Genomic DNA, 10,786 nt, shown 5'->3' with positions numbered 1-10,786 from the left:
AAGAGCAGGGCTGTGACCAGGGGCCAAATTTAGAAAAGCTTTGTTCTGCTTTTTTGCAGTCTTCTAGGAACAATAAACACTCTGAGATCTACAGTGCTTATGTCAGTCATCACCAAACTGAACAGGGACGATCACACATTGATCCTGAATATATTCATACATCAATATCATTACTTTTTCGCAGCGCCCCCTTCTGTCAGTGGAACATTTCCTCCTGTGATTTTAAATTTTTCCTTTAAACATTCAGTCTTCACACACTATCAAAATTAGGTTTATAATTTTTGGCCTAACTATAGGTCATCATCAGACCTACAAAAAAGCCTCTTTGACTCATGCCAGGATCCCAACAGGAAGTCCACCAGCTTCACCTACATTTCAATATAAGGGACATGATGGTGTCAGATGACTTTAATCTGTTGTAACATTTGTGAACATTACTCTGTGTTCTTCTACAATTTCTGGCTAGACATCAGCATCACACTGAACACGCTCACATGAAAACATGTCATTATATTTCCTCAAATTTCACATTTATGATCAATGTGTGCCCCTCTAGTAATTCAAGCGTCAATTTTATCTTTTTGCTGTAGCGCCCCCAACTGGCAACAGGAAATGACTGAATTGGGCCATGTCTTCATACCTGTTTCTGAGTTAAATCTGTCAAGCTCAAAATGTGATATCAAAGTCTCAGAATGTGTCCACAACACTGACATTTTCTTGTCAAAAATTTAAAAAAGGATAAGAGTTTCTCCTGATTTCTGAGGCTGGTTTCAAACACTGGGCCCTTCTTCCTTTCTGAAAAGTTTAACAGGCTGTGCTGCCCCCTGATGGTAAGAGGAGTATTGCAACTGAGGAGCTACGGAGTTCAGTTAAGACTTTTATTCCAAGCATGAAAGAAATCAACAGAAAACTGAAAAACAAAAATAAAAGAGGAAAAACACTGATCTTTAAAACCGTGAAAAAATGTAAAGCAGGAAAAACTGTCAGCAGAAAGATAAAGTTATAAGCAGGTCTAAAAGGAATGGGCAGAAGTGAGCTCTTATTCTTGCATCAGGTACCTGCTCTAGCATTTTATTATATACATATATATATATGTATGTGTGTGTGTGTGAATATAAATGAGCATAAATGATATCTCATATATGATTACAGCTTTGAATCCTTCAGAAAAGCACACATTTTAAAAATATTACTCTTAGAAAAATAGACCTATAATGAAAGAGAGCAGATAAAAATATACATATTGACAGTAAACTGGAGTCTGCAGACCCCTTGTGGAAGTCAAACCTCTTCTTCCTCCCTGTGCAGAGGGAAAATCAGTGCCTTATACTCATTTGAATCTGTAAAGTCCTGATCCATCATCCTGCAGAGCTGAGCCTTTGAGGGACTAAAACAGATGGAGTTTCCAGTCAGGGTTCCTCGTTGTGGTTTGTGTAGAGAGAAACCTTAAACACATTTGTTGTATACAGCTGTCTATCTACAGAGACTGATTCCTCATGCTTCTTTGCTATTTCACCAAAAGGTGGTGCTACAGAATGTGGTGAAATATTAAACACATACATTCATGTCTATAAAGGGAATCTGATGGAGTGATGTGCATCCTTAGTTTCAGACAGAAGCCTACATTTATACATGTCTGCTCATTTTCAGTTGATTTACATTTGATCATATTTCGGCTCCTTTTTCAAGGGAAAACCAAGATCTTCAATACAAGAGTTAGTGACAGGATTAGGGAGGTTCTCCTTCTTGTAGAGGAAAGATGACATGAACTCCTCTGATCATGATGTTGTTGATCTGTGTAGTCTGACAGAGACACAAGTGTTGGTCAATCCTCTGCAGAAGCTCTGATGTTTTCATAGTTCACTGTCTCATCTTCATCATCCTCATCCACCTGTGAAAATCAACACAATCAAAGCAACACTCTGAAACACTCAGACTGATTGTAGCCCCTATACTAACAAAGACTAGACTGAACAGCCTCCTAAAATCAGCTGAGCAGTAACTAAACTCCACTCTCACTGCTTTTAAAAACTCACCACCTTATCATTCCTCTGTGATTGTTTCCCTGAAAGATGAGAGAAAGAGTGGATTTTTGCTTCCACAGAGAAAATACATGTTTCTATAAACTTCTTGTGTGTAAATTGAATCTGTGAATGTTCTAACCTTTAGTTCTTGTCCATATGTTGACGGTCACAACAGTTATGATGAGAGCTGATAAACCCACAGAGACAACGATGAACCTGGCTGCAGAGAGAATGAGAGCAAATCAAATCTTTGTTGTAGGTTTCTATGAAAGAAAGTTGACATGTCATTTATGTGTAATAACACATTCATTTGTTTGTAAAAACATAAAATAAATGAACAGAGAAATGCTCATCACTAGTGTTTAGATTAGAAGAGTCAATGGTTCCTGCTGCTGTGGTCTTTTCAGTCGGTCCTGTTGGTTTCATTGTTGTTTTTGTGGCTGCTGTTTGTGACGCTGTTGTTGTTTCTGTCATCATTGTTGTTAATCCTCTAATCCAGTGGTACTCAACCTTTTTCAACCAAAGAGCCACATTGTCTAAAAAATACTTTGGCGAGAGCCACAATCCAAACCTGGAATGTAAGGTAGATAATAGATCAGTTAATCTGTATTTCATTTCAACTACAGATCAACTACAGTTGATCTGTAGTTGAAATGAAATCAAACAGTGGATTGGTAGATAATTATGAGGTTAACCCTCTGATGCACGAATTATGAAAGCCTTGGTCAAGATTTTTTCCTTATTATTATTCTTCTTCTCAGGACATGAAAAAAAGGTTGCACTTTTTTTTTTTTTTTTTCAAAAATATTATTTTTTCATAAAGTTACACACATGTCCAATACAGTGGACATCATTCGCCTGAGCACTCAACATAAAACAGAGGAAACTTAATGTAAAAAGGTATTAATTTGTGTTTTATGGTAAGTATATGAACACCTATTTCCTTTTATGTGTTGAAAAACATTCCAACAAATATCTGTTAAATTTAACACTGTATAGCAATGTTTAGGCCTTAATGAGAAAACCAATGACACTCATAGCGGTGAATCTTACACCTCAATGTGTCAAACCATCTCGAACAAAAGCAACATAATTCTGAGTCTCCACAGTTCTGTAAGGATGCAGGACTGATATTACCATGCCCTTATACAAGCATGTTGTTTTTGGCAACAAGAACTGACATTTCAGTCTCTGCATCCTGACTCGAATCCTTCTCACTTTCTGCATCTCCATCATCCTTAGCTCCTATTTCTGTTGTTCTTTGGCGGCCACTCATCATCACTGCAGAGAGTCTGCACATCTGGCTTTTCAAAAGTCTGTTTACATGCATCTATTTGGTGCAAAAGCAGTTGTGTCTACTTTACCTTTAAGAATTGAGGACTCACCAACTGCAGCTGTGTCTGATCCTGCTGCTGTTGTCATTTCTTTTGGGTCATTTTTTGTGGCCTCACCTGAACAAATGAACACAACTCATAAAACTATTCAGTCCACAAACATCATTTAAAACCATCTTTGGTGTTTGAATACTAAAAGACTGAATTTTTATAACACAGAATGTTTCAGGTTTCAGTCATCATACTTCCTTTTACTGCTCAGTGATTAGAATAATCATAATGTAGAGGAGGTGTAGCAGTAACTCTCTGTCTTCACACCTTGATAATGTTCTCTCACATCTTTACCCTCATACAGCCACCTCACTGAGTGTTTACATGGTTCATATGATGACACAGGGCAGATTACAGCCACCTCATCTCTGTCCACATACTCAGTCATTAAGAGAAATAGAAATATGACTTAATGTCAGAATGAAGATAAAGATTAGCTTTGTGTGGAAATAAAGTTTACTCTAGAAGAAGAAGTCTGGATCAGACTACATGATTGTTGTCTTTCTGATGGCACCATGTCACACTAGGCAACAAAAAATCTTGTCCAGTCTCGCTGACAGACTGTTAACACCGGTGTGATCCTGACCAAAGACAATTTTCTGTCCCAACAGACAGAAATGCTTTCAGAGTCTGAATCTGTCTTTGCTACTGTGAGTTCATAGATCATTAGGGAGGAGGGTCATGAGTCAATCATTGCTACAACAGAAACTCTGTGATAGTAGTGGACTTGTGCTCAGAAAAGAAGAAACAGTTATGGACTCATCACTTTGAAACAAGGGGAGGAGAATATAGGCTGGCTATTCTTCAAATAGAACCTGAAGTATGAACGTGATAACATCAAGAAAATCTCTTTTCTTTGTTCACTGTGCTGCTGCCTGTCTTGGTCAGAACACTCCTGTAAATCTGATTTTTAATCTCACTGAGGGTCCTGGTTAAATTAATCTAAATTAAAAAAATCAATAAGATAATTGCTGATATTCTAGCTTCAATCTCTCGTCAAATATGATGACCTGAGGCACCTTTAAACCAACATGCTAACAGCCAAAATGCTGAACTCAGGATGTAACAAAGGAAATAAGAAAAGATAATCTGTGACATCAGTGTTGAGGATGATTTGGTCTCTTGTTAGTTTGCTGAAACACTTTTTTAATCTCAAGTTGCAGATCATCAAACACTCACCTGTTGTCTGACGACTGAAGGGGAAATATTGAACTCTTCCACGGTCTGTGACTTCACACTTCAGTAAGATATCTCTGGGTGCATGAGCTTTTGGGATTTGGGCGGTGGCACGGCATCCAGAGTCAGACTGTGATGTTTGTACATGTTGATTATTTCCATCCTGGCCTGAACCCTCGTTAAACCACTTCACTGTGTGTCTACAATATGGATATGTCCTCACATCACAGGTGACTGACAGATAACTGTCATTTGTTTGTTCAGTAACTGTGAAGATGAGGATGTAGAGAGAGACAACAAGAGTTTAACTGACTTCATCACTGTTGTTGAAATAAACAGTTTGAAAATGTCAGACGAAGCTGAAAACAAGATCATATAAACACTTACTGCTGACGACAGACAGATATCTCAGAGTCTCTCCTTCTCGTCCCCATTTCTCGTGTCTACAGACATAACGCCCAGCATCCTCTTGTGTGACCTTCTTTATCATCAGAGAACAATCCTCTGTAACACTCAGTCTGTCTGATTTAGCTCCAGCATTTTCACCAACCTGCCCATGTTTACTCAGCTCCATTGTTCTTGTGTTTGTTGAATCAGTAAAGAGCCATATAGTGCCGCCACATCTCTGATGGTCGCTCACGTTCTCACAAGGCAAAGTCACGTCTTCTCCTTGTTTGATAGTGAAGAAATTTTGATTCCCACTCACTGTAACAAAATGAGAGACTTCAATCAGAAACTGTTGTGTTTAAAGATAGTCAGATTTATTTTTAAATATCCAGCAGGTTATCACCCAGTGGTGCAGTTGTTATACTCTTCATCCCATGTTTCCTTTAGCAGCACATAAAATAGGATATACAGTCTGAGCTTTTGACTTTCAGCCGTGCAGATCTATCCAGAGCTGTGCTGATTTACTTTTCTGTCACCAGTTTGGCTGCTCAGGGCTACAGGATGTCCTAAGTGGTCCTGCTCTGGAATGGCCTGAACACACCCTGCCTATTAGCACACTGCAGTGACATCACAGCAGGTCTTCATCATTCCCCTAGCAGACATGAGTTTGAAATGCCTGCTGGATTACCAATAAAAGAAGAGGAAGAAACTCTGAAGTAGAAACAACAAAAAGCAAATCCTCTGCAGAGCTGGGGTGCAGGGCCGAGTCAAACCAAGCAGAGCCAAGCAGCTCAATGTAATGGAAAAGCCCCATGTTGGGCCATGTTGCTTCCTGCAGCTGCAGATTCAGTCTGCCAGCTTGCAGAACAAAGAAACTTAAAAAAAATCCTTAAATCCCAGCTGCCATTGTCTGTTGAAATAATTGAGCTTGTTTTATGGGATTTATTGCAATTTTTTATTTTCAAAGACCATGTTGGACTGATGGATGTGATCTGATAAATGTTTACTGCTGACTGCAAAGCAAATTGCCCTTCACAGGGATAATAAAGACAACCCTGAACCTTGAGGCTAACTGAACTGAACTGTTAGACTGTGTTTAGCCAACACAGAACCTGTTTAAAAGCTGAGATGTCAGAAAAGAAAGAAGACAAAGAGGGAGCTGGTTAGGATATTTGACCTCAATAATGACCCGTTAACAAACACCAAGGGTTGATGGAAGCCAGGCAGAGGTGGTGAGCGTTACTACTGCTACTGATCCAGCACACATGGGTTTACAGTACATGACTAAATCATGTCTGCTGAGGGCCCCTACTGGGACTTTCAGGGGCCCAGACACTTCTGTGGCTGTTTGGACTCCTAGTGTAACTATCCCTCTTTTGATATGTGCAAAAAGCTCTAAAGTGTATAACATCAATAAAGATTTGTTTAGTAATTTCTCTGTCAAATTTCTGTGTGAAAGTTTTCTCACCTGTAAAGTGAAGCAGCGCTGTCAGAATGACAGAAATGTGAATCCATCTGAGCTCATCCATGGTGATTCTCCGTCTCTCTTCTTCAGCTCTCACACTCCGAACAGTCTGATCTTCTACTGTAGAGCTGTTTTAGAGAGATGCTGCAACCGCTCGCTGTGGTTTAGATGAGGTCACTTCCTCAAAGTGGCATTGACTCTGTCCTTTCCTCAGTCCATTTCTTGTAAAAGTCGAAAAGACAAAAACAATGTCAACATTTCAGTTTCAACAGTTTAAATGAAGTTTTCTGTCCACAGAGACAGACATGAATCTGAAATAGTAAATCAGTAACATTAGATGGTATTGAAGCTCATAAATAGGGTGAAGATCACACTCTAATGATGCCATGATGTATGTGTGACAGTGTAATCTTTGACCTCCGGGGTAGAGAGGAGGAAGTTGTAAGTGCTAAGAATAAAATTCCAGATAAATGTCTGCAACCCCCCCATGTGCATAACGGAAAAGAACAAGAAGACGACAACATTTTAAGATCTGTTGCTTCCTTTTTTTTTTTTTTTTTTTTTTTAATCAGTGAAGTCATTTTTTCAGAGTTTTAGAGGAACAGTGTATCTGAGAATGTGGGTACAACATCAACACATTTTGACCATTGACCTGTAGGCAGATAAACATCAGAAACACTAAAGGTTCTCAGAACAAGATTCAACTCTTTATAAGGACATGAGACAGACAGACACCAACCTCTGAGCAAGGACACTATTGAAACTGTAGGTGGTCTTAGACATAATTATTTTTATTCCTGCCATTCTTGGACTGTTTTGGGGGTCTTCACATGACTAAAAAGTCCCAAAAAACCTTCCAGAAAATTGTTCCCCAGTGGAAATGTACATATTTTAGCAGTATAGTACAACTCCATTGTGCAGAGACCTGATCAGAAAATCAGCACACATATGTATCAGGACTGGATGAATATAAAAGTCTCTCAGGACCATCATGTAAAATGTGCAAGAAATTCATTATAAACAAATTTTGGCATTTTTGGATGATGAACAGCTTGTACATTTTTTGGCTCATTGTAGACAAGTTGGAGCTCAAAAGTTATCAAAAGCTTGAATTTTCACCAAAGAGCAGGGCTGTGACCAGGGCCAGATTTAGAAAAGTGTTGTTCTGACTTTTTTTTTGCAGTCTCTCAGGAACAATAAACACTCTGAAATCTGCAGTGCTTCTGTCAGTCATCACCAAACTTCACAACAAACCGGTGCACAACCTCATCCAAATCCTCTACTGAGGGGAAACAGATGACCTCTGTGTGTAGGCCTGCTATTGTTTTGACCCCCTGGTGGACCAGCCTGTAAAAACAGAAGATGTAAGAGTGAGGGTCTGAGGACTCACATTCATACATTGTCAGAAGTTATTCACCAGATCTTTTCCTTAATCAGTAGCTTACCTGGTGACGGTGGAGAGGGGCATTTCAAAGACCCGGGACACCTCGCTGTACGACAGGCTGTGGGCGAGCCAGTCATTAAAATGCCTATTGCCGAGGGGGTAGCATGGTAATTAATGCATCCATGGAGGCCCAGGTGAGCCAGTAGTCCCTCGTGAGCTTTCTATCTGCAAAGTTTACCTTAGATGCATCTGAACAGGTCAGTCGTATCAAAAATGAACGTCCTCCTCCTGCTTCAACACTTCAGGACATCTGAAGTACAAGCTGAACTCCTTTAGAGTCAAAACAAAAAGAATCGAGAAAAGGAGAGCAAGAAAAACCTAAGAAAAGATTTTAAACAGGAGAACGCTTTGGTCCTTTCTAAAAAGTTTAACAGGCTGTGCTGCCCCCAGGTGGTTGGAGAGAGTGTTGCAACTGAGGAACTGCAGAGTTGAGTTGAGATTTTTATTCCAAAGGTGAAAGAAAACACAAAAAGACAAAGAGAAGAATAATAATCTTTAAAACAGTAAAAAATGTAAAGCAGGAGAAACCGTCAGCAGAAAGATAAAGTTGATGAGCAGGTCTGAAAGGAATGGGAAGAAGTGAATGAATGAATGAAAAATTTATTTCAGTTCACTTGCAAAAAAATAAAACAATTTTACAAGCTCAAAGTGAAATTTCTGAATTTCCAAGGTAACTGAAAGAGTGTAGGAAGAAGCTAAAGGTTATTAAAAACCTACCCTTCTAGTCTTACAAAAAATAAATAAATAAATAAATAAATAACCATCACAGAAAGTAAACTCTTATTTAGGCATCTGGTGTCTGCTCCACCATCACTTTTCTGGACTATTTGTACTCTAGAAAAGCACAAATATTAACAATATTGTTCTTAGAAAAATAGACATGTTTATATAAAAGAGAGCAGATAAAAAAACACATGTTGACAGTAAACTGGAGTCTGCAGACACCTTGTGGAAGTCAAACCTCTTCTTTCTCCCTGTACAGAGGGAAAATCAGTGCCTTATACTCATTTGAATCTGTAAAGTCCTGATCCATCATCCTGCAGAGCTGAGCCTTTGAGGGACTAAAACTGATGGAGTTTCCAGTCAAGGTTCCTAGTTGTGGTTTGTGTAGAGAGAAACTTTAAACACACTTGTTGTATACAGCTGTCTATCTATAGAGACTGATTCCTCATGCTTCTTTGCTATTTCACCAAAAGGTGGCGCTACAGGATGTGGTTAAATATTAAACACATACATTCATGTCTATAAAGGGAATCTGATGGAGTGATGTGCATCCTTAGTTTCAGACAGAAGCCTACATTTATACATGTCTGCTCATTTTCAGTTGATTTACATTTGATCATATTTCGGCTCCTTTTTCAAGGGAAAACCAAGATCTTCAATACAAGAGTTAGTGACAGGATTAGGGAGGTTCTCCTTCTTGTAGAGGAAAGATGACATGAACTCCTCTGATCATGATGTTGTTGATCTGTGTAGTCTGACAGAGACACAAGTGTTGGTCAATCCTCTGCAGAAGCTCTGATGTTTTCATAGTTCACTGTCTCATCTTCATCATCCTCATCCACCTGTGAAAATCAACACAATCAAAGCAACACTCTGAAACACTCAGACTGATTGTAGCCCCTATACTAACAAAGACTAGACTGAACAGCCTCCTAAAATCAGCTGAGCAGTAACTAAACTCCACTCTCACTGCTTTTAAAAACTCACCACCTTATCATTCCTCTGTGATTGTTTCCCTGAAAGATGAGAGAAAGAGTGGATTTTTGCTTCCACAGAGAAAATACATGTTTCTATAAACTTCTTGTGTGTAAATTGAATCTGTGAATGTTCTCACCTTTAGTTCTTGTCCATATGTTGACGGTCACAACAGTTATGATGAGAGCTGATAAACCCACAGAGACAACGATGAACCTGGCTGCAGAGAGAATGAGAGCAAATCAAATCTTTGTTGTAGGTTTCTATGAAAGAAAGTTGACATGTCATTTATATGTAATAACACATTCATTTGTTTGTAAAAACATAAATGATCAGAAAAATGTTCATCACTAGTGTTTAGATTAGAAGAGTCATTGGTTCCTGCTGCTGTGGTTTTTTTCAGTCGGTCCTGTTGGTTTCATTGTTGTTTTTGTGTTTGTTGTTTGTGTCATCAATGTTGTTAATCCTCTAATCCAGGGGTTTTCAAAGTGTGTGAGGGTGAGCCTCCCCTAAGAGAAAATTATTAATTCAGTGGACCCCCACCCACATAAAGATTCTGATTAAAAAGAAACTTAACCACATTTTCAAACATTTATGTCTAATTTGAAATATTTTTAACATTTTAATATTTTTGATATTTTGGTCTGCAAATGTTCTTAAACATCTTTCTTTACCAGGTAATCAGTTATTTGGTGTTAGTAATGGGTTTATTGCCAATACTACCTGATTATTCTGCTCTGATAATCCTTAAAGCAGTGTTACTCAACGCTGCTCAACCAAAGAGCCAAATTGTTTAAAAATACCTTTGCAAGAGCTACAATCTAAGTGGTGATAAGTGGCGAAAACAGCTTGAAGTGGCAATAAAAATAAGTTAAGGATAGGAAAAATGGTCAAAAAGCAGCAAAAATGGGTGAAAATGGTCAAAAATGGGGATAAAAAGAGAAAAAAAGATGGGTGAGAAGTGACAAAAAAATAAGTAACAGGTGGCAAAAAAATGGTCCAAAGGTGGCAAAACAAGGGGAAAAATTGAGTAAAAAAATGGGTAAAAAGCAGTCAAGAGTGGCAAAAATGAGCAAAAGTAGCAAAAAATGGTATTTAATGACAAAAGGACACTTTCATAGGCTAAAAGTGGCAAAAAAGGGCAAAAAGTGGAAGAAAGTCAGAAAAAGTGGTATTTAATGACCAAAGGTAGCTTAAATGGATGAAA

At 38.5% G+C, this 10,786-nt stretch overlaps 1 protein-coding gene and 1 long non-coding RNA gene across 2 annotated transcripts; both read right to left on the bottom strand.

Annotated features, from left to right (window-relative positions):
• Positions 1 to 421: 421 nt before the first annotated feature.
• Positions 422 to 6,557, bottom strand: LOC121521595. Its single transcript, XM_041805698.1, has 7 exons — positions 6,441 to 6,557; positions 4,973 to 5,290; positions 4,589 to 4,852; positions 3,410 to 3,475; positions 2,164 to 2,244; positions 2,037 to 2,065; positions 422 to 1,891 (listed from the first exon to the last, which is right to left on the bottom strand). The coding sequence occupies exons 1-7, from the start codon at positions 6,499 to 6,501 to the stop codon at positions 1,826 to 1,828; spliced, it is 885 nt and encodes a 294-aa protein (XP_041661632.1). The 5' UTR covers positions 6,502 to 6,557; the 3' UTR covers positions 422 to 1,825.
• Positions 6,558 to 9,029: 2,472 nt separating this feature from the next.
• Positions 9,030 to 9,855, bottom strand: LOC121521858. The gene is made up of 3 exons (XR_005992895.1): positions 9,719 to 9,855; positions 9,592 to 9,620; positions 9,030 to 9,446 (listed from the first exon to the last, which is right to left on the bottom strand). It is a non-coding gene; the product is annotated as an uncharacterized LOC121521858 (long non-coding RNA).
• Between the last annotated feature and the right edge of the window lie 931 nt (positions 9,856 to 10,786).

The sequence above is a fragment of the Cheilinus undulatus genome, linkage group 14 (assembly GCF_018320785.1).
Source record: "Cheilinus undulatus linkage group 14, ASM1832078v1, whole genome shotgun sequence".
Classification (NCBI taxonomy): domain Eukaryota; kingdom Metazoa; phylum Chordata; class Actinopteri; order Labriformes; family Labridae; genus Cheilinus; species Cheilinus undulatus.
Note: the sequence above shows the minus strand (reverse complement) of the source record. Positions and strands in the feature narration are given on the sequence as shown.

What these genes read in the sequence shown, in the direction of transcription:
- LOC121521595 (XM_041805698.1), bottom strand. Translation starts at nt 6,501, where the DNA reads ATGGATGAGCTCAGATGGATTCACATTTCTGTCATTCTGACAGCGCTG. An exon ending in AGCGCTGCTTCACTTTACAG is followed by an intron (nt 5,291 to 6,440) that starts GTGAGAAAACTT and finishes ATTTTGTTACAG; the next exon opens with TGAGTGGGAATCAAAATTTC. An exon ending in CTTCAGTCGTCAGACAACAG is followed by an intron (nt 3,476 to 4,588) that starts GTGAGTGTTTGA and finishes TCATTTGTTCAG; the next exon opens with GTGAGGCCACAAAAAATGAC.